At 36.1% G+C, this 22865-nt stretch overlaps 1 protein-coding gene across 11 annotated transcripts in view; it reads right to left on the bottom strand.

The window, feature by feature from the left end:
* The window catches only part of PHTF2 (putative homeodomain transcription factor 2), a 161664-nt gene that overhangs the window by 59138 nt on the left and 79661 nt on the right, over positions 1–22865 (bottom strand). For 10 of the 11 annotated variants that reach the window (XM_044947151.2, XM_044947152.2, XM_006049873.4 and 7 more), the window contains 6 exons: positions 21935–22004; positions 21209–21367; positions 17563–17728; positions 16489–16653; positions 3121–3307; positions 1452–1607 (listed from right to left, as the gene is read on the bottom strand). In XM_044947151.2, coding sequence (XP_044803086.1) covers positions 1452–1607; positions 3121–3307; positions 16489–16653; positions 17563–17728; positions 21209–21367; positions 21935–22004 — 903 coding nt within the window. Of the gene's footprint in view, positions 1–1451; positions 1608–3120; positions 3308–16488; positions 16654–17562; positions 17729–21208; positions 21368–21934; positions 22005–22865 lie in introns of those variants that run through there. The other variant, XR_006553046.2, reaches the window with a different exon arrangement.

Here is a 22865-nt window from a genome sequence, read left to right on the forward strand (position 1 = left end):
ATTTTATTTTTAATGTAATCTTTTACATCATTTTTAAAAGATTTAAAACAACCAATGCCTACTCAATAATTATCAGCCTTACTTAGCTTGGAATCTGGAAGATGTGAAGAAACATTTATTTAAAAGTTAAGATTAGCAGAATAATGTTCTGTCCTTCAAGAATCTCAATATCAGGACTTTCCTGGTTGACCAGTGGCTAAGAGCCCTAGCTCCCAATCCAGGGGGCCCAGGTTCAATCCCTGACCAGGAAAATAGATCCCACATGCGGTAACTAAGACCTGGCGTAGCCAAATAAACAAATAGTTTTTTAAAAAAAAAAAGAATCTCAAATCTCAAAATATAGCTGCAAATCAAGAAAAGTAAAGATCATGGGTAAAGAAAAGTAACTTTAAAGCCAAATACTTTATTCTATAGGAGAGTGGAGACCTCTTTTTATAGTAGGTTCTGAAGCCTTTCCAGGACCAACAGACTTTCACTTGTTTATAGACTAAGACTATGAATTTCACAAGCATGGTTATCTGGCTTAGGAACAGGAGACGGAACATCAGTTGTGGGCGAAGAGGCAATAAGCAGACACACTGGCATTATGTGTCTTTCAAATGGAGCCAATAACAGAAAAAACAGCCATAGTTCACAAGAAAGATTAACTAGAGACAGAATCACAAATAAAAATATAGAAGAACAAGTAACTCCTTTAATCTTAAAACTCTTAAGGCTTTCATATTACAACATAACATAATATTAGATTTTTCAGAAGTTTGACTCTAAACCATCAAGAAAAAAACATATATTCTAATATAGTACAAAAAGAGCAGAAGGTAACATTTATCAGCAAGTGACAAAAGGAGTTAATTCATGTGCCCTGAAGAAAGACAATGTTCTATCCTTAAGAAAATGTGAAAATACAATTGAATGAAAAAAATCTTTTCCTATTGAAATAGTTTCCAGAGATATGACAACATCAAGAGATACAATAAAGTTGGAAAAAAGGTTTAAAGAAAAACACACATTAATAAAGAAATATAAGAGTTACAGAAGAAAACGGAATTGAATTTTATAGTCTGGGCAATGTAACTGGTGACAGTGACAAGAAAGAAGTCACTTAGAATAGTAACACTGCTATAATTTAGAAGTTGTAAAGCCTTTTCAAATTGTGGAAGTCTAACATGGGAGTTCACAGATTGTCTCTCCAGAATGCTCTTTAAAAGAAAACAACAAACTCAATGTATGAATCCTCAGAGATGATGCACAAAGTGAATAAAAGTGTGTGGCTATTTATATGTGAAATATATAAATCTAAAAGTACTCTTCTATAAATCCAGATCATGTAACAGTAAGATATTGAGATTGATGGGAGATATTTATTTCAGTAATATATTCAATAGATGAAAGAAGTTGTAAGTTAAAAACATATAGATACATATGCACAAATGTAAGGCCAAAGTAAATACCTCATTAGGGTAATGTTTCTTATAATGGTGTGACTTCCTATTCCGAAGAATGCTCTCAGAAGTCCTGTCTGCATGACGGCGCAACGGGTATCCTGTTTCTGGACCTTCTTCACTGGAGACTTCATCAGAGACATTTGTTACTGTCCTTTGGGTATCCTAAGTTAGGAGTATGCAAAGAGGGTCATTGGTTAATTTCTAACTAAACCTGTAGCTTTAAAACTGCAAAATTTTAAATTATACATACATATATACATATACCTTCAAATACCACTAAAAATTTCAAAGTAACTGATTAATACCACCTGATTTTCTAAAAAAGTCTTAAATCAGTGACTTTGGTACTGTTCTTTCAAGAGTAACTCAAAAGTCATTTATCAAATATTGTGCTACAACGTTTCTGTTCAAAAGATCTGAAATAGCTTATAAAATTATGAGAACATAAAATAGTACAAAAGTAGAAAAGAGACCCTTTTAAAAGAAGCTGAGAGACCTAAAATTAATTTAATATTTTCACAAACCAAAAATGCCATAAAACCAGCCCTGATTTAATAATGGTTTACAAGGCAAGAGGAGGTGGCTTGTAGCCAAATGAAACACATATCAGACAGACAACATCATGTACACATTAAGACACCCAGATTTCAGAAATTCTGAAACCAAGAGACTTCAGAACAGGTATTTTATTGATACTTTCATGTTCCTCTTATAGAACGTTAGTAGGTAATACATACCTGGAAATGCGTTTGAAAACTGCATAACTAAAAACTTTATTTGTTGAGACATGCTAGTGATGTGAGGCTCACATTACCAGAGAGTTAAACGCCTCAAAAATCTAAAATTATGGTAAGGGACTCTTATTTTACCGCCACTCCATGATATTTATTATATAGCTACAGGTACTGAAAATATATGTGCTACTGTCAAGCAATAACACATACTTTACTCAAATAGAGAATCCTCTTTTCTTCATTTACTATTCCTCAATACCCACATTCATGCTTATATTTCTAAATGTAACTAAGGTATTATATTTTAATTTGACCACATTTTTTCCTCTGTAACAGCTTTTAAAGAAAAAAATTATTTAACCAAAAAGCTTCAGGGAAATGAAGAGAAAGAAGATATTTATATTAGGCTATGTTACAATAAACCTAGGGTTTCTTTTAGAAAAGTAAATAAACAATTGTTATCCTTAAGAATTTTCTCTAAGAATTTTAAAAAACAAAACAAATGTACTGACACCAAAGGTCACAAAGGTAGGAAAAACAAAGTAAGATTTTCTTACAGAGAACCTTAAAGGAAAACCAGGGTCCTAGGTTAAGCTTTTGAATTAACATAGATCTTCCATTTGAAACAAATTCAGTTACACATATGGAAATGGAAAAATAAAAAGGTTTAACGACATTAATTATAAATTTAAATCTAATTTAACATTTTAGAAAAATTGGAGTCAATCAATTAATTTAGAAGGTGCCAGGTTATAATGGAAATCAGGCTTATTAACATTACTTTATCTATTTTCAGCATTATCAGTGTTATTTGTAAAGGCTCACAGAATAAATTCTGGAGAATATATATACACTTAAGGGTAACTACTACATCTAAGTCACTTTCCATTAACTAATGTAAAATCACACAAAGTATTATTATTATTTTTAATCACATTTACTTTGCTGGGGATGTTCCTCAGTGTTCCGGTGTTCCAGGTTGCCTCTTCTGGTTGAAGAGTTTCACACTGAGGTTCATGGCTTTGTATTCCATCTTCACTGCTTTTAACAGTCTTTTTCCCATCAAGGGATACATAGCCATTGTCAGTCTCAGTTGATTTATCAATTGAATTCTTTGCTTTCTTTGATCTACAAAGAAAAATACGTGAAACGTGTTATATGGACTTAGTTTATTTTGGATAGGTTACCAGTAGAAATTACAGTCTGCTAAAAATTAAACATGGTAGTTATTTCTCAGATTTTAATTGCTATCTTATATTTACAATAAGTAATTCATAAAAATAATATATATCATAAAAAATAAATATGAAAATCAAGGTCCTATTTTATCTTACTTTATAAGTTTTAAGGTTTTACAAACAGCAATTCTGAGAGACATGCCCTAACTTATCAAACAATATTTGGTCAAAATCAACAGGTCTTTGAGCAAAACCTAGATCAAAATTTTGCCCATTTTATTATAGTTAATAATATACTTTTAAAGACTAATTTAAAAAAAAAACTACCTCAGTAATTACAAATTAAGTTACAATTAGTGGTTTAACTTAATTTTAATACTCTCCTTTACCCAAAAACTTTACCATAAGTGTGGATACCTAAATACCTCTGATAAATTCATTTTAATACACAATGGAGACACAGGACCTTTTGTAACATAAAAGCACATGAAAAAAGGGAAAACTGTACAAAATTCTACCTAATGGTAGAAGTAAAAATGAAGAACACAAAGATAAAGAAGTAACCTCTTTTACCCACTGAAATATTCTAGAAAAAATGTCAGTAATCATGTAGCTTACAAGTATTTAAAAGACTACACTTGAAGTTCTTCATTTACAGGAATTAAGATTTTCTCAATACATAATATGTAACATGGAAAATAATAAATCATTTTTGATTAATAGGCAAATGCTTAAAGGATCCAGTGGGTGAAAGAATGGCTATCCAAAAGAAATGGTTAGTAGAAGAAATACAATGCAAATCCCACACAAACTTAAAATGTACTCAATGCAGATTAAGTCTATCATAAAACATTATTAAAAAGCAACTGTGTCTAATTGTATTCAAAATAAATTTCCTTGAATTTTCTCCAGAGTATCGGATTAGGAAGACAGGAAAAATAAAACTAGTACAATGCCTTCACCTAGGTCAAAAAACAGAAGAACTTTTAAATGGAGGGGAAATGTTTCTTTGGGAGAAAAATGTTACCTTTAACACTACAGTTGCTCATTTCTATTGGAATCTATCAGAACTGTACAAGACACTGTAACTCATCTATGCTAAATGCTTGCTTTGGAAACAATAAATCAGAAATAAAAAGAGGTGTAGATGATTAATTTAAGGTCACACAGTCAGTTAGAGCCAAAGTTGACATCAGAACACAGACCTTCTGACTATGAGGTTTATTCTCTATATGATCTCCAACAGCCCACTCTTTGGGAAACTGCCTGTTAAGATTTCCTCTTAACACACTCAAAGCCTAGAAAGTTTGTCTTATACTTCCGACCTTCTCCTGTAAGATTATGAAAGGGGACAGACAGATCATACTTCCCATATGCTCTACAGAGCTCTAATGCTTCCTTCCTGGTCACAAAGAACAGATCTTCACAAAGGTGCAAGACGCAATGCCCAATCATCTCACCCTTTTCTTTCTGTATGACCCTAAGAGGCACAGAGAGACTAAGGGCATGCACTACAGAACAAAGATCATTTAAGAGTGGCAGATACAGGGAGGAAAATGAACTACGGGAGAGAGGAGAGACAGGGCGAAAGAGAAAATAAAAGGTGCAGAGAACACCTGTAACCTTCTCTGTCTAGAGAAATGTTATTTACTGTTCCCTTTACCTCTCCCTTGAACACTGTGCAACATGGAGATGTAGAAAAAGACCAAAAGAAGTGAAATTACTTGACCTTATAAAAATGTGGGAAACTCAGACAGTAAAAGAGTGTGCTGGAAAGGTATTATAAAGCTTCATGGAAATTGTTCTAGGTTGGAAAGGGAGGAGTGAGGCTGTGAATAAGAGGAAGGGAGACTGGGAAGTTAGTAGAATAGAGTCATTAATCAGCCAGGATATGCAAGGAGAGAAATTTACTTGGGAAGAAAGATGAAAATGTTGGCGCTAAAGTCCCCAGGAACATCCTGAAAAAGATCAGTAGACAGTTGATAACACAGGCCTAGAAGACAATTGTTAAAGCAGAAAAAGTAGCTGTAACCTTGAAGAGTGACCCAGAACCCCAGAGGACCAAAAGATATGAACCTAGGAAAAGGGCTTGAATCTGTATTAATGGCTGCTTTAAGAATATTTCTAAGGAGAATGTACTCTTCCTTTACCAGGACAGAGTGAAGACTGTATTAAGCCAAGAGAAAGAGTTCTAGTAGCACTCATTCCATAAACTTTTCAGCTATCTCCTACTTCCTCTCTTCCTTATCTCTGCCTCCTTCCAATTTTCTCTGGGCTGTTTTCACCCAATATCTCCTCAAAGTACAAGTAATGCTGTCAGAAGGTATGAACAGTAATTTACTAAGCTACAGTAGCTATTTGATATTTCTCTCACACTAAATGCAGATAAGTTGAAAATCAAGCTGAAATAACAAAGAAAATACTAAATGTAAGTACCAACCTCAGGGTTTACAAAGCAGCTTAAAATACAAATTGAGGCATCCTGGCAGTGGCTGATAACAGCAGTGGTGATAAAAGAATTGCAAGAGCATACAGTAGTTGGAATGGAACAGCAGGAGCAGCCCAGCAACAAGCAATAATGGCAACTATCTTGAAGGCAGTTTTAGGGCAGGGGGCAAGGTGCAGCCCAAAGGACTGGAAATGGGTTATCAATACACACAGAGGATTAATCAAATAAGTATATTCAGGATTAGAACCAGGTTTCTCAGTGACAGAGAATGAAAATATAAAGAGGAGAAAAGATACAATGAGCTTTGTGGTACTGTATCTGAATTGGAACTATCTCTGAAAATCCATGGCTTATATCTAGACAAAGAAATAAATATAAATGTAAAAGGACACACACACACACACACACACTTTCTAGCTTTTTCCACTGAGAAGGCTCCAGGGTTGCAACACTACAACAGCAATGAATGTATCCAGCATTCAGAGCTTAGTTTCCACACATTACTCTCCTTGAAGGAGCAGTTCATTCCAAGCCTGCGGAAGAGAAAGTACAAGTTGAACCTGGAAACATGTCGTTGTACCAAAAAGTAAGGAAGGGTTCAGAAAACAACAAGGACATCCCCAAAAGAAAAGAAATTGCTCTAAGGTATCCCCTGCCCAAACTGAAGCCAATCTAATCATCCAAATAAACAATGACAATAACAAATTGAAAAAATAAAAATCCCTAAGTAAATAATTAAGGGAAAGCTCTTCCTTAAAGTAAATGCCAAATAATAAATGTAGAGGGAAATGATGTAGTTAGAAAAATTACCATTCGGCAACTACCATAATTCAAGCAAGAATCATCAATGGATGCTAAAACTAGAAAGTGAAGGTAGGATGAGAAACAGGTCATTTTTACAGTTAATGTGTCTCTACACAGGATATCTGTTGACCACAAAGGAAAAGTATATAAATTTACAGTGGAGAAATTTAGCTGCTGCTGCTACTGCTAAGTCGCTTCAGTCGTGTCCAACTCTGTGCAACCCCAGAGATGGCAGCCCACAAGGTTCCACCGTCCCTGGGATTCTCCAGGCAAGACCACTGGAGTGAGCTGCCACTTCCTTCTCCAGAAATTTAGCAGACACTATCTTAATCAAGTGATTCATTTAAATATCACTAGTGAGGAACAAATCTGTGCTGTTTGCCACCTGATAGTACACAATGATATTCCTACCAAAAATGCACAACTGGGTTTAAATATGAAGAAATATCACACAACTAACTCTGTGGTGTGCTGCTAAATGTAGAACAACCAGCTATTCAGGTGTAAAAAGTCCTTGTCTGTAGTGTTTTCTGATTTCCATGGTGTAGATAATCCTACCATGACCAATTTCAAGTACCAACTGATGATGCTGAAGACAGCATAGGGAAGAGATATACACTGAGCTCCCATGAGTCACCTGGAACTAGACGCAGAAAACCACTGACACAAACCCACATTAAGGGACATTCTACTAAGTGACTGTCCTGTATCTTCCAAACTGTGAACAACATGAAACTGCAGGAAAGACTGAAGTCTGTCCCAGAGTGAAGGAGATGAAAAAGACATGACCCCTGAGTGTGGCATATAATCCCAGATTAGATCCTTTTGCTGTAAAAGACATTAATAGGGACAGTTAACAGATTGAACTGGGTCTCTGGGTGAAAAATACATGGGAGTTCTTTGCACTGTTCTCTCAACTTTTCTGTTAAACAACAATTGTTAAAATTGTTTCAAAGTAAAATTATACATTTTTTAAAGTACAAACTGATTACTTTAGATTTTAACATAGGAGAAATGCAGGAAGGAGTAAGTTCAAAAAAAATGTAGGTTAAAGAAGGTCAAAAATGTAAGTTAAAGAGGTTAAACCTCCAGGCAAGGTTTAATTTTACCACTGATTGCTGTATCATTGATATTGTCATTAATAGCTGAAAGTAATAACTTCACAGAGTAATAATTTCTCAAAATGATCACAGATTACCAAGACTCAGATTTTAAGGAATTCCTCCCATTTCTTTACAAGAGAGAATAAAACTGTTAGAGAAAGACAGTGGGAGTGACATTCAGTTTTAAAAAATAGATAACTGTGAAATTCTACTTAGAATATATTTTTTAAAGTGAAGTTTAAAAAGGGAAAAAAGTTTTAAAGGGAAATTTAAAAAGTTTAAAGGGAAGTTTACTTAAGGCAACTTTAAAATGTTAAAAAATAACATGTTAAAAAATAAACTGAAGGGAGTTAAATATCATTTTGATTTTTTTGGGGGGGGGATCATTTAATAGAATTTCCTCTTTTACAGCAGATAACCAAAAACAAAAAGCAAGGTAGAAAGAAGCTAGTTAGGAATTAAAACAGTATAGAAAGAAATGGTGCTTTTTACTATTAAAAGGCAATGCCAAAGAATGCTCAAACTACCGCACAATTGCACTCATCTCACATGATAGTAAAGTAATGCTCAAAATTCTCCAAGCCAGGCTTCAGCAATACGTGAACCGTGAACTTCCTGATGTTCAAGCTGGTTTTAGAAAAGGCAGAGGAACCAGAGATCAAATTGCCAACATCCGCTGGATCATGGAAAAAGTAAGAGAGTCCCAGAAAAATATCTACTTCTGCTTTATTGACTATGCCAAAGCCTTTGACTATGTGGATCACAATACACTGTGGAAAAGTCTGAAAGAAATGAGAATACCAGACCACCTGACCTGCCTCTTGAGAAACCTGTATGCAGGTCAGGAAGCAACAGTTAGAACTGGACATGGAACAACAGACTGGTTCCAAATAAGAAAAGGAGTACGTCAAGGCTGTATATTGTCACCCTGCTTATTTAACTTATATGCAGAGTACATCATGAGAAACGCTGGGCTGGAAGAAGTACAAGCTGGAATCAAGATTGCCAGGAGAAATATCAATAACCTCAGATATGCAGATGACACCACCCTTAGGGCAGAAAGTGAAGAGGAACTAAAAAGCCTCTTGATGAAAGTGAAAGAGGAGAGTGAAAAAGTTGGCTTAAAGCTCAACATTCAGAAAACGAAGATCATGGCATCTGGTCCCATCACTTCATGGGCAATAGATGGGGAAACAGTGGAAACAGTGTCAGACTTTATTTTTTTGGGCTCCAAAATCACTGCAGATGGTGACTGCAGCCATGAAATTAAAAGACGCTTACTCCTTGGAAGGAAAGTTATGACCAACCTAGATAGCATATTCAAAAGCAGAGACATTACTTTGCCAACAAAGGTCCATCTAAGTCAAGGCTATGGTTTTTCCTGTGGTCATGTATGGATGTGAGAGTTGGACTGTGAAGAAAACTGAGCGACGAAGAATTGATGCTTTTGAACTGTGGTGTTGGAGAAGACTCTTGAGAGTCCCTTGGACTGCAAGGAGATCCAACCAGTCCATTCTGAAGGAGATCAGCCCTGGGATTTCTTTGGAAGGAATGTTGCTAAAGCTGAAACTCCAGTACTTTGGCCACCTCATGCGAAGAGTTGACTCATTGGAAAAGACCCTGATGATGGGAGGGATTGGGGGCAGGAGCAGAAGTGGACGACAGAGGATGAGATGGCTGGATTGCATCACCGACTCAATGGACGTGAGTCTGAGTGAACTCCGGGAGTTGGTGATGGACAGGGAGGCCTGGCATGCTGTGATTCATGGGGTGGCAAAGATTTGACACGACTGAGCGACTGAACTGAATTGAACTGAACTGAACAAGATCTTACCTTTTGATAGCTACATTTAATGCATATAATACAGTCACCTAATAAAACCAGAGTTAACAATGGGCAGTGATAAGCAGTATCTTAAAAAAGGGAGATATACAAGTCTATATTGATTTTACTTACTCCACAACAGAAGTGGTATTTCTTGCATTTGGCCTTTTTTTACTGAAGTATTGTTGATATACAATATTATTTTAGCTTCAGCTGTAACAACATAGTGGTTCAGCATTTATATATTGCAGCATTGGATTTTGAACAAAAAGCATTTGCAATGACAGAATGTCCAATTTCATTGCCATGGTCATGGCTTATAAAGGGACTAATAACTAATAAACACTTTTGGAAGGCATGACCTGTGTAATACTTTCTTTGACGTATCATGCTTGATGTTCAAAGGAGGTTGCTCTATGTCAAAAATATCTTAGGAGGACATGACTTTAATTGCCTTAGTTCCTCTGTGAGAAACAGTGGGAGACAATTTGGTTCTTTTCTGAAAAAAATGTAAGTAAATTTTGTACATGTCCATGTACAATCTACACCATAAATAAATGATGAAATTAAATTTTTTCACATTAAAACTTTGGCCAAAAAGTTAACAACTTTTAAAGAACTACTTAGCTAATGAAATATCCAATCTACTATGCCAAACATGAAAATTAGTGTGTTTCTACATTAAAAAACCTAGTCAGGTTATCAAGAACACTCAGAATATTCTATACTGCTATGGAAAAAAATGTTGGAAGTATTTTTCTGGTGCTCTCAAAACTGTTCAGAGGTATATAAACTGAGCCAACTGAAAATCATGCTTTCGATACTAAAGGACATTAGACATGCTAGGGAAAAAGTTAACAGTAGCAGGTAACTCTACTCTAGAATACAGTATGAAATTTCTGGTTCTGCTCTCATCTGCACATGGTTAGGAATCAAGGGGGACAGAAAGTTATAGAAACAAAATGCATAAAATCTCAGATATAAGAAAATGACACAGGGGCCTTATACAACCATCACTGCTATCTGGATCTATGACTACACCCTGATTACATGCTAACATACCCCTTTCAAAGACTCTGGGGACCCTATGTTTCTCTAGGTATCCTCTATCACAAATAAGTTTGAGAGGTGTGCCAAATTATTTATAATACCTGTAATCTTTCTAGGATCAATCCAACCTTGAAATACAGTGACGCTAGCAAATTTAATAAGTTACCTAGTTGTGTCCATAAGATAGTCTTAAAAATCTGGAAAAAGCCAGAATACACTGGATTTTACATGGTCTTCATCCTTATCTGTGAAACACATGCAACAAAGCTTCACCCAGTCGACAGCTTAAACAACTGAATTTTAAACTACAGTCAGTAAAAGCCAAGTTTTAATCCCTGTATCTAAAGTTTCTGGCGGGACTGTATACTACTTACACTATGCAATATACTCCATTATGTGAAGAAAATCAATTTATTAAACCTTTAATTTTCAATTTGGTATTAAAAAGAGTAAATATGAAAACTAAACAGAACAGAACACTTCAAGGTAGGTCAGTTACGCAGAGGAGTTAACATGAAACCTGATTTAATTCTGCTGTCTCTAACTTACCAATTCAATTTATATAATTACTTTTTTTACTCAAAAGCATAATTCCAAATGCTTTTAATGATTTTGTGACAGACAAATGAATTCTTAAAGGACATGAAAGACAACTTAGAAACTATCTGAATTTTGAAACAGGTACCGTGCTGAAGAGATGTACAATCTAGATGAAATTTTTCATATTTACTCTTTCTATAATTAAGCTAATTTAAGACTATAACTAACTGATATTAAAGTGCTAAGTCCTTAGGAAATATGACTGATTTGTGTATCTTTTCTAATTGATATTTTGTCTGGTTCAGTTTTCTCAGGTTTACAGAATTCCTCTACAATAATTCCCAATTCTTCTCAAGTGAGAAATATTATGCCTTACTTTAAAAAGTTTTATCTTGAAAATGAAATATACTTAGAAATGACATTAATAGTAGTTCCTAGGGAGCTGACTGTGGCTCAGATCATGAAGTCCTTATTGCCAAATTCAGAATTAAATTGGAGAAAATAGGGAAAACCACTAGACCATTCAGGTATGACCTAAATCAAACCCCTTATGATTATACAGTGGAAGTGAGAAATAGATTTAAGGGACTAGATCTGATACACAGAGTGCCTGATGAACTATGGACGGAAGTTCGTGACACTGTACAGGAGATAGGGATCAAGACCACCTCCATGGAAAAGAAATGCAAAAAAGCAAAATGGCTCTCTGAAGCGGCCTTGCAAATAGCTGTGAAAAGAAGAGAAGCAAAAAGCAAAGAAGAAAAGGAAAGATATTCCCATTAGAATGCAGAGTTCTAAAGAATAGCAAGGAGAGATAAGAAAGCCTTCCTCAGTGATCAATGCAAAGAAATAGAGGAAAATAACAGAATGGGAAAGACTAGAGATCCCTTCAAGAAAATTAGAGATACCAAGGGAACATTTCATGCAAAGATGGGCTTGATAAAGGACAGAAATGGTATGGATCTAACAGAAGCAGAAGATACTAAGAAGAGGTGGCAAGAATACACAGGAGAACTGTACAAAAAAGAGCTTCACGACCCCGATAATCACGATGGTGTGATCACTCACCTAGAGCCAGACATTCTGGAATGTGAAGTCAAGTGGGCCTTAGAAAGCATCACTACAAACAAAGTTAGTGGAGGTGATAGAATTCCACTTGAGCTATTTCAAATCCTGAAAGATGATGCTGTGAAAGTGCTGCACTCTATATGCCAGCAAATGTGGAAAACTCAGCAGTGGCCACAGGACTGGAAAAAGTCAGTTTTCATTCCAATCCCAAAGAAAGGCAATGCCAAAGAATGCTCAAACTACCACACAATTGCACTCATCTCCCATGCTAGTAAAGAAATGCTCAAAATTCTCCAAGCCAGGCTTCAAAAACACATGAACTGTGAGCTTCCAGATAGCCAAGCTGGTTTTAGAAAAGGCAGATGAACCAGAGATCAAATTGCCAACATCCACTGCATCATGGAAAAAGAAAGAGTTCCAGAAAACCATCTATTTCTGCTTTATTGACTATGCCAAAGCCTTTGACTATGTGGATCACAATAAATTGTGGAAAATTCTTCAAGAGATGAGAATACCAGACCACCTGACCTGCCTCTTAAGAAACCTGTATGCAGGTCAGGAAGCAACCGTTAGAACTGGACATGGAACAATAAACTGGTTCCAAATAGGAAAAGGAGGACGTCAAGGCTGTATATTGTTACCCTGCTTATTTAACTTATATGCAGAGTACCTCATGAGAAATGCTGGGCTGGAAGAAGCACAAGCTGGAATCGAGATTGCCAGGAGAAATATCAATAACCTCAGATATGCAGATGACACCACCCTTAGGGCAGAAGGTGAAGAGGAACTCAAAAGCCTCTTGATGAAAGTGAAAGAGGAGAGTGAAAAAGTTGGCTTAAAGCTCAACATTCAGAAAACGAAGATCATGGCATCTGGTCCCATCACTTCATGGGAAATAGATGGGGAAACAGTGGAAACAGCGTCAGACTTTTGTTTTTTGGGCTCCAAAATCACTGCAGATGGTGACTGCAGCCATGAAATTAAAAGACGCTTACTCCTTGGAAGGAAAGTTATGACCAACCTAGACAGCATACTCAAAAGCAGGGACATTACTTTGCAAACAAAGGTCCATCTAGTCAAGGCTATGGTTTTTCCACTGGTCATGTATGGATGTGAGGGCTGGCCTGTGAAGAAAGCTGAGCGCCGAAGAATTGATGCTTTTGAACTGTGGCGTTGGAGAAGACTCTTGAGAGTCCCGTGGACTACAAGGAGGTCAAAACAGTCCATCCTAAAGGAGATCAGTCCTAGACATTCATTGGAAGGAATGATGCTGAAGCTGAAACTCCAGTACTTTGGCCACCTCATGCGAAGAGTTGACTCACTGGAAAAGACCCTGATGGTGGGAGGGATTGGGGGCAGGAGCAGAAGGGGACGACAGAGGATGAGATGGCTGGATGCCGTCACCGACTCGATGGACATGAGTTTGGGTGAACTCCAGGAGTTGGTAATGGACAGGGAGGCCTGGCGTACTGCTATTCATGGGGTCGCAAAGATTTGACACGACTGAGCGACTGAACTGAGCATAAATACAGGGTATTAAAAATACAGTTTTCACTGTACCCTCCAGAAAACCATCAACTCACCAAACACAAAGCTTAGATATTTGTGTGATTATGCATTTATTCTTCCACCAGTTATGCTAATTCAACTTGTTATCACCAGAAACAATTTTAAGTCTCGGTTGGTATTTCAGTTTAAGCACTCTGTGTCTTATCAAAGCCTGAAAGACCAAGACACCATCAAGATTCCAGAACTCAGTTTAGAACTTTTCAAATTAACATTTTTCTTAAGATCTTTTTATACCCAGTATTTAAAACAGTCTCATTCATATGCTGGCAAATTATCCCAAATCAGACAGTTCAAAACAGTGCTTCTTTAAAAAGTTAAATTACAGTTGTCATGATTAAAGGGAATAAATCCAAAGGGATTTAGCCATCATAATATCAATAACTAGGAGTCAAAGTCATGGTACAGCCCCAAAAGATTAGAAAATTAAAGTCTGGAACTCATTTGACTAGAGAAACATGGCAGAATTTTAAAGGCAGGAGGATTCTGAATACTACATAATGATACAACACCAGTTTCAAATAAGCAAAATATCTAAATGATGCCGTCAAAGCAAAACATATCTACTATGCCATTGATACTTGCTTACAGAAAGTCCTGAGAAACATTTAAAAACTTGATTCTGCAGTGATAAGACTATCATATTTTCACTGTCAGAAATTAAGAGATATTTATTTATATTCATAAAATTCTCCAAGCTAGGCTTCAAAAATACATGAACTGAGAACTTCCAGATGTTCAAGCTGGATGTAGAAAAGGCAGAGGAACCAGAGATCAAACTGCCAACATCATGAAGAAAGCAAGAGTTCCAGAAAAACATCTGCTTCAGTGACTACGCTAAAGCCTTTGATTATGTGGATCACAATAAACTGTGGAAAATTCTTAAGGGGATGGGAATTACCTTACCTGCCTCCTGAGAAGCCTGTATGCAGATCAAGAAGCAACAAGACATGCAACAACAGACTGGTTCCAAATTGGGAAAGGAGTACATCAAGGCTGTGTATTGTCACCCTGGTTATTTAACTTATATGTAGAGTACATCATGGGAAATTCCAGGCTGGCTGAAGCACAAGCTGGAATCAAGACTGCTGGAAGAAATATCAATAACCTCAGATATGCAGATGATACCACCTTTATGACAGAAAACGAAGAAAAACTAAAGAGCATCTAGATGAAATTGAAAGAGAGTGAAAAAGCTGACTTAAAACTCAACATTCAGAAAACTAAGATCATGGCATCCAGTCCCATCACTTTATGGCAAACGGGGAAACAATGGAAACAGTGACAGACTTTATTTCTGGGGGCTTCAAAATCACTGCAGATGGTGACTGCTGTCATGAAATGAAAAGACAGTTGCTCCTTGGAAGAAAAGCTATGACCAACCTAGACAGCATATTCAAAAGTAGAGACATTACTTTACAAACAAAAGTCCATACAGTCAAAGCTATGGTTTTTCCAGTAGTCATGTATGAATGTGAGAGTTGGATTATAAAGAAGGCTAACTGCTGAAGAATTGATGCTTTTGAACTGTGGTGTTGGAGAAGACTTTTGAGAGTCTTTTGAACTGCAAGGAGATCCAACTAGCCAATCTTAAAATAAATCAATCCTGAACATTCACTGGAAGGACTGATGCTGAAGCTCCAATACTTTCACCACCTGATGCAAAGAGCTGACTCATTAGAAAAGACCTTGATGCTGGGAAAGATTGAAGGCAGGAGGAGAAGGGGACGACAGAGGATGAGATGGTTGGATGGCATCACTGACTCGATGGACATGAGTGAGTAAGCTCCAGGAGTTGGTGATGGACAGGGAAGCCTGGCATGCTATAGTACATGGGGTGGCAAAGAGTCAGACAACTGAGCAACTGAAGTGAACTGATATAAAATATGTATTTTCTAGAAGACTAAGTGGTTGAAAAGTCAGAGAATCAACTTAATGCCACATTACTGCAAATTATTAAAATTTGTGAAAATTTCTCCCCAAATTACTATCAATAAGAATAAGCCCAGGATATAACTGATTAATTATATAATTAATTATATGCACTATAATTATATAGTGCATGATAAGCTTTATGATAAGAACACAATCACAAATTGATAAAACAATGATTCTAGCAGAGAAGTTACCAGAAGTGACTGAAAATAAGTTATCTGCAGTATCCCTTTTCTTGACTTATTAACTTAGCAATTTTCATCAGTTTTTATTATGGCACAAACTAAGTAAAAAACCCAAACTACAAAAAACAGAACCTGGTATTATAGTATATATTTTATTCTTTCAAGTAACAATACGTATACCTATACCTATATGTTTTATTTCAGATAATTTTATGTAATTGAGGCAAATTTTTTAAAAATGTCATACAACTCACATGGTATATTAACAAAGCCAATTTGTCCTACAGTGCTGATGAAGATTAAATAAGCAATTTAATAGAAATAAAATAGTACTTGAGAAATCACAAAAGAAACTAAGATAAATACTAATTATACTTTGATAGTATATTTTCATTCTCATACAGATGTATTTATACATATATGTATCTCAGAGTGAATTTTATGGTCTCTATTTTTTCCATTATATATAGCTTTATAATTTATAAAAATAAAATCCACACTAGGACTATCATATTCAAAATCATTAGTACTCATTAATTAAGACTGTAGTACCAAAAAAGGGACAGTGCATTTCTAAGCCAGAGAAAGTCTTGAATAAATACAAACCCTGATAAAAAGAATGCAGCATGCCAGAGATCTCTGAAGACAGCGCCAACACTGTAAGAGGTGCTTGTACCGTGGCTCTGAACTGCTCCCTCCTGTGTGTTATCTGTGGTACTAGAACCATCTCCTTCCCTATGTACTTCCAAATGGGCTGCTTTTCTTAATTTCCTTCATTAGAAGAGATTAAGAGTGGAAGGTAACTTTAAAATTTAATAACCACTTTCTCGACAGTACATTTAAAAATTTGGAAAACATAAACACAGGAACTCTAATACACAGTAAAACTCAGGCTGATGCATAAAAGTTATGCCAAATATTAAGTACATATTCAAGACCAGTTTCTATAAATGTTAAGTTATTGTTTCTTGCTCATACTGACAAGTCAGTGGGCACTAGGTTGTAAGGATAGCACTAGGCAGATTATTTACAAAAGTACCCCATCCCTATTGGAATGCCACTTATTTGCAGATGAAGAAGAAAATTTAAATTGGAGAGATTTATAATCTATCTGTTCAGCAGTGCTACTTATCTAATTAGGTATTATTTATTTTTTAAATAAAGAGCTTAAATCAATATTCCAAAACAGCAAATGTCACAATCTCTTAGCAACAATATTCAAAAGAGAAATTGTTCCCAAAGACCCTTAAAACAGAACTTCATTGTGCTAAGTGGCCAGTAAGACTTGCTATGCTTACTTCATCAAAGGGCAATATTAAACAGCTTCAAATGACATATAATAAATGGAATTTAGCTAAAAAATTTCCTTGACTTTGTTTTTTCCAAAGCATCTTTTAAGCACAAGGTTCTGTAATAGTGGAAATTATTAGCAATTCCAACTAACATATATTCCCTACAGTGATATCACATGCCTCAGCAATGAGCTTCAAGAAAGAAAACAAAAACAAACAGGTATGGGGTCTCAAAATGGCTCTGGAGCAAATAAAAGAAACTAAATTATTCAACAGCTGATTCTGACTGAAGCTCACTGTTTCAAGATAACATTTCATTCAAGTCAAGAACAATACTGGATTCCAATTACAGAAATCTACAAAAAGATCACTTTTAAACAGACAGTACCTTCTTCTTTTACCCCCTGTGCTTAGGGGAGGTTTGGGTGTTCTCGTTGAAACAATCTGGCAGTGCACAGTTCCTAGGAGCAGCATCAGCCATATTGGCTCAGTCACTTCCGTCAGAGGTATGCTATGTGGGCTAGAAGTGGAACAGAATAATACTATTGCGGCAACTACAAAAAGGGAAAGAAAAGACATTTAATTATAGATCTGATAGTCATGTCCTCAAAACTTTAAAAAAAAACTTTAAAAACTGTTCTAACATTGTTCTTTGCCAGATTATTTTTCTAAATTTAAATGAGTATAAAAGTTACTTCAGACAAGCTCTTTAAGACTTCTTTGCCCCTGGCTAATCATGCCATTCAGAAATAAACTCTTGGAACTAAGTAACAGCCAACTTGGCCTCTAAAGTACACACCTTAACACTGCAATGAAAACTAGATACATATAAATCTAAAGGCATTCATTCCTGGTAAGATCACAGACACACCCTCCTTAAAGCAAAAGGGGGACATATAAAGAAATAATTAAAACCCCTGTAATAAACTGAATTGTGCCCTCCACCCTCATTCCGTATGTTAAAGTCCTGACCCCCAACATGATTATCTTAACAGATAGGGTCTATATGATGTAATGAAGGCTGAATAAAATCATAAGGGTAGGACCTTAATCCAAAAGGACCAGTGCTCCTATAAGAGCTAGAGGCACCAAAAATCTCTTTCAGCTCATGCACAGAATAAAGGCCATGTGAGGATACTGCAAGAAGGTAGCCATCTACAAGACAGGAAAAGAAACCTCTGACAGACACCAACCCTAACCGCACCTTGATCTTATACTTCCAGCTGCCATAACCATGCGAATACAAATGTCTGTTGTTTAAGCCACTCAGTCTGTAGTATTTTATTATAGCAGCCTGAGTAGACTAACAGAATATCTATGACACATAAAAAAGACATGTAAACTGGAGCGGTATGAAGGAATTCTAACGTCTAATTCTCAAAAGTTAACTAACTCACAGAATAAGTAGTGGACTAAGTATAATAAAAGGGGAAAGGGCTACACAGGCAAAAAGAGTTACCCCCAAAACATACAGGTTACCAAAAAAGGCACAGAATGTTTAAGAAACAGCACAGAACCAGTTTAGTTTGGTTAAAGTTGAGAAATTTAAGAGACTGACTGAAAAACTGGCTCTTTATCTTGAAAGCAATGATAATTAAGATTTAGAACTTGAGTGGCTGGTTTAGATTTGTAATGTAAAAGGTAAATGTGTGTGTGTATGTTTAGTCACTAAGTCGTGTCTGACTCTTTTGTAACCCCATGGACTGTAGCCCCCCAGGCTCCTCTGTCCATGAGATTTCCCAGGCAAGAATACTGGAGTGGATTGCCATTTCTTTCTCCAGGGGATCTTCCTGACCCAGAGATCAAATCCATGTCCCCTGAAAGGCAGGTGGATTCTTTATCACCAAGCCACCAGGGAAGCCCAAAAGGTAAATGGACAGAAAGTAAAAGACACAAGAGCTCTTGGCAGTGATCCAGGAGAGAAATGACATAAGCAATAAGTAGGATGAAGCTGAAAATACATAGTTGAGATATTTAAAAAGCATGTGACTGAAGTGAAAAACTGTAGCTATGTAAAACCCAGTCTGACTACACACAATTCTTTCTACTCTTCAGGACAAGAAGGTGGGATAGAGAATGAGGACATAATTCAGAGCGCTATACTCTGCTCAGTATGCAAAGAGACAGAAGCACAGGGGTTTCTAAAGGCACTCAGATTACTGAGGGTTTGTCTTATCATGGCTTTGTCACTGACTGTGTGACTTGAAACAGGTTAAGGCACTTTTTAAACTAAGCTTTACCACGGAAGATGTCAGTGGCCATCACTTATAAACACTAATAACGTTAAACTTTGGTTTGGAACTGAAAAATATCTGTTTTTCATGCTTAATCTAAGCTACGCTCCCTATTTAATTTAGGCAAGCCAATATGTGAATTTCAGCCACAATATACGACCTTCTAATTACACTGGAAACTTGTTTGTCCTCAAATACAATAAAGCAATAATATCAAAAAAGTACAAGGCACAGTAGTTACAATGAATGGTACTGATTAATTATTACTCTAATAAGCAATTGCAATTTCTGACCACTTTAGAATAAAGTGTTCTCCTCTAGGTAAAACTAGAAAACATTGCAGGATAACTTCAAGTTCACTCCCTCTTAAGTATATAAGATATATATATATATATATATATATATATATATATATATATAGCTTCAGTCATGCCCGACTCTGTGCGACCCCATAGACAGCAGCCCACCAGGCTCCCCCATCCCTGGGATTCTCCAGGCAAGAACACTGGAGTGGGTTGCCATTTCCTTCTCCAATGCATGAAAATGAAAAGTGAAAGTGAAGTCACTCAGTCGTGTCCAACTCTTGGCGACCCCATGGACTGCAGCCTAACAGGCTCCTCTGTCCATGGGATTTTCCAGGCAAGAGTAATGGAGTGGGGTGCCATTGCCTTCTCCATACACAAGCTTAAATAACCAAAATAAGTCTTTTGTTTTTATTGTTTTCATTTACTTAAAAGATATCTTTTAATTAGTGTTTTTTGATAGAAAGAAAGTGAAAGTCACTCAGTCATGTCCAACTCTTTGCGACCCCATGGACTGTACAATCCATGGAGTTCTCCAGGCCAGAATACTGGAGTGGGTAGGCTTTCCCTTCTTCAGGGGATCTTCCCAACCCAGGGATCGAACCCAAGTCTCCCATATTGCAAGCGGATTCTTTACCAGCTGAGCCATGAGGGAAGCCCCTTAGGAATACAATTGTGTTTAAAAAATATATATAAGATATTAAAAACACTAACAGGGTATCAACCAAATTAAAATTTTTGCTTTGTCAGAGTGATAGAAATATGAGCAATTTCTTCTTTTAGGCTGTAAATGCTCTAGAGTGTTGTGCGTTTTGCACTGTATACTGCTGCTGTGACTGTGCACTGGGACACTGCTGTGCTGGGATGCAGCGTTACAGAGCTGTGAAGCATGTGGTTCTGAAGTCAGACAGCTTAGACTTGAACCTGGACCACCACACTTGCTGAGTATGTAACTTTGGACCTGCAGGTCTTTCAGGTCCCATTGTCTATAGGCTAGGCATAATAGTACCCATGCTTCACTGGATGGTTGTGTTAAATGAGCATATGTAACAAGCTCTTAGACATGGTACACAGAATTTTAACCCAGAATGAGGACAGTCTCAGAAAACAGTGGTTAAGGGAAAAAAAAGAATACTGCTGAGAAAGGAAGAATGAACCCTAAGGCTTCATAAAAAAAGACTCGTGTGTCCATATATGTAGGGGTACATTTGGAAGAGATTCTGTAATTTTTAAAAATCCTCTCAATTTGTATTTTTCTTTAGCAATCCACACATTCAAATTTTCATAAAATTATTTTGGAAAATAACTACTTTGCTTTCTTAAACATTTTTAATCCCAAACTATTTGTGTCTTATTAAATGAAGCATCACAATAAATTTTTTTCCATACTCAGTAGTAGTATATTTTAAAAATAACAAAGCCTTAGTAATACTAACCAAAAAAAAAAAAAAAATGCTGAAAGTTAAAAGCAAAATGCATTTCCTTCATTTAGTTGTACCTTGAAGAAGATAAAGGACTAGAAGCCAGAAAAAGATGACTTTTGATGTTACTTGTAACCACCACCGGAAGAAAAAGGGAAAAAATACAACTCGAACAATTCCCTTTCTAGTCAAAGAAGTCCACGGACTTTCGGGTTTTGCCTTAGCAAATGCAGACCCTAAGAAAAGTAATGCAAAATGAAAGACAACATTTATTATTTTTTAATTTCCTTAAAGAAAAAAATTTAAACATCTGAAGAACAATACAACATATTATTTCTTTTGTACTATGGGTGTCAACTGTCCAACTGCGGGTAGGAAATATTTTTAAAAACATCACACACGCCTTCATATTGACTCAGGTACTTTGAAAAGAACTATTTTTAACTGAAATAACAGCAAAATTTCTCCTACATATTTTATAAATACAAGACAATTTTCAAATGTCAGTTTCAGTCAGGAATTTAAAATACCACTTTAATGTTTATAACAAGCTTCATAGTCTGTTAAGCAAATATGAGCTGCTTTTCTTTTACACTTATTAATTGGAATGATTTTTAGTGAGAGAAAAGACTAGTCAATGGTATTTAAAGGTCTCCACTCTCTCTTTTTTAATACTACTTCTAACTTCATTTAGCCTCACACTGCTTTTATTCCTACAAACATATACATCTAACCCATTTTGAACTCTGTTGCTTCGAGGACAGTTTCTAATTTCATTAAATATTTGGTTATTCAAGACTCACCTCTTACAAGATCAACATCTATGAGGTCTGGTTTCACATGGGCTGTTTTCTTTGGTTTATTCCTTAACCCCTATAACATATTAAAAGTAGTATTGATAAGAGAGTAGATCTTTAAAGTTCTTATCACAAGAAAAAAAATATGTAAGTATGTATGGGAATAATTATTTAAACTAGACTTAACTATGGGATCATTTCTCAATATATAAAAATATCAAATTATTATGTTTTACACCTGAAACTAATATATGTCGATTTTAACTCAGCAAAAAAGTAGTATTAAAATTCAACACATGTACATTTTTAATACCCAAAATCAATGCCTACAGATTTCGATTAAGAAGAAAAACTTTAATAGACAAAAACTAACACATATACTTGTGACAAACGGAACACAACAGTAGTGTAATAAATTTTATTATTTCCAAAAGGATAACTTTAGGGATGTATGTAACACATGGGGTCTGTTTATTACTAAAAGCGTAATTTTAAAACAAAGACTATCACCACCAATTTAGATGTACAGCCTGAGATGGTCCAGGAGACCGAGGTGGCCCTTGTTTTGCACAGGAAAGTGCTGAAGCTGGCTGGGAGAACAGTGGCCCTAAAAGGCCTTTAAGGTGTGATGCTGGAGGCAATGCTGAAGGAAGCAGTGGTCACAGAGCTGAGGACAGACAGCAATGCAGACTTCTTAGCAGATGCCAACATGTAGGGTGAGACCAGAGAGGACGATGCACATCTCAGGGTTGCTACTGTCTTCACATGCCAACCACTAACCAGACCACAATGCCACTTTATCACCTCATAACTTAGATGCCATGCCCCAGAGGAGGAGGAAGGAGAAAGCAGAAATCATGAAATCATTTAGTTTCAACTTGGAATTACTGAACACTAAGATTAAGTTTCTGCATCAGTATACCAAGTTAGAGTAGGA

Source organism: Bubalus bubalis, chromosome 8 (assembly GCF_019923935.1).
Source record: "Bubalus bubalis isolate 160015118507 breed Murrah chromosome 8, NDDB_SH_1, whole genome shotgun sequence".
In the NCBI taxonomy this organism is placed as follows: domain Eukaryota; kingdom Metazoa; phylum Chordata; class Mammalia; order Artiodactyla; family Bovidae; genus Bubalus; species Bubalus bubalis.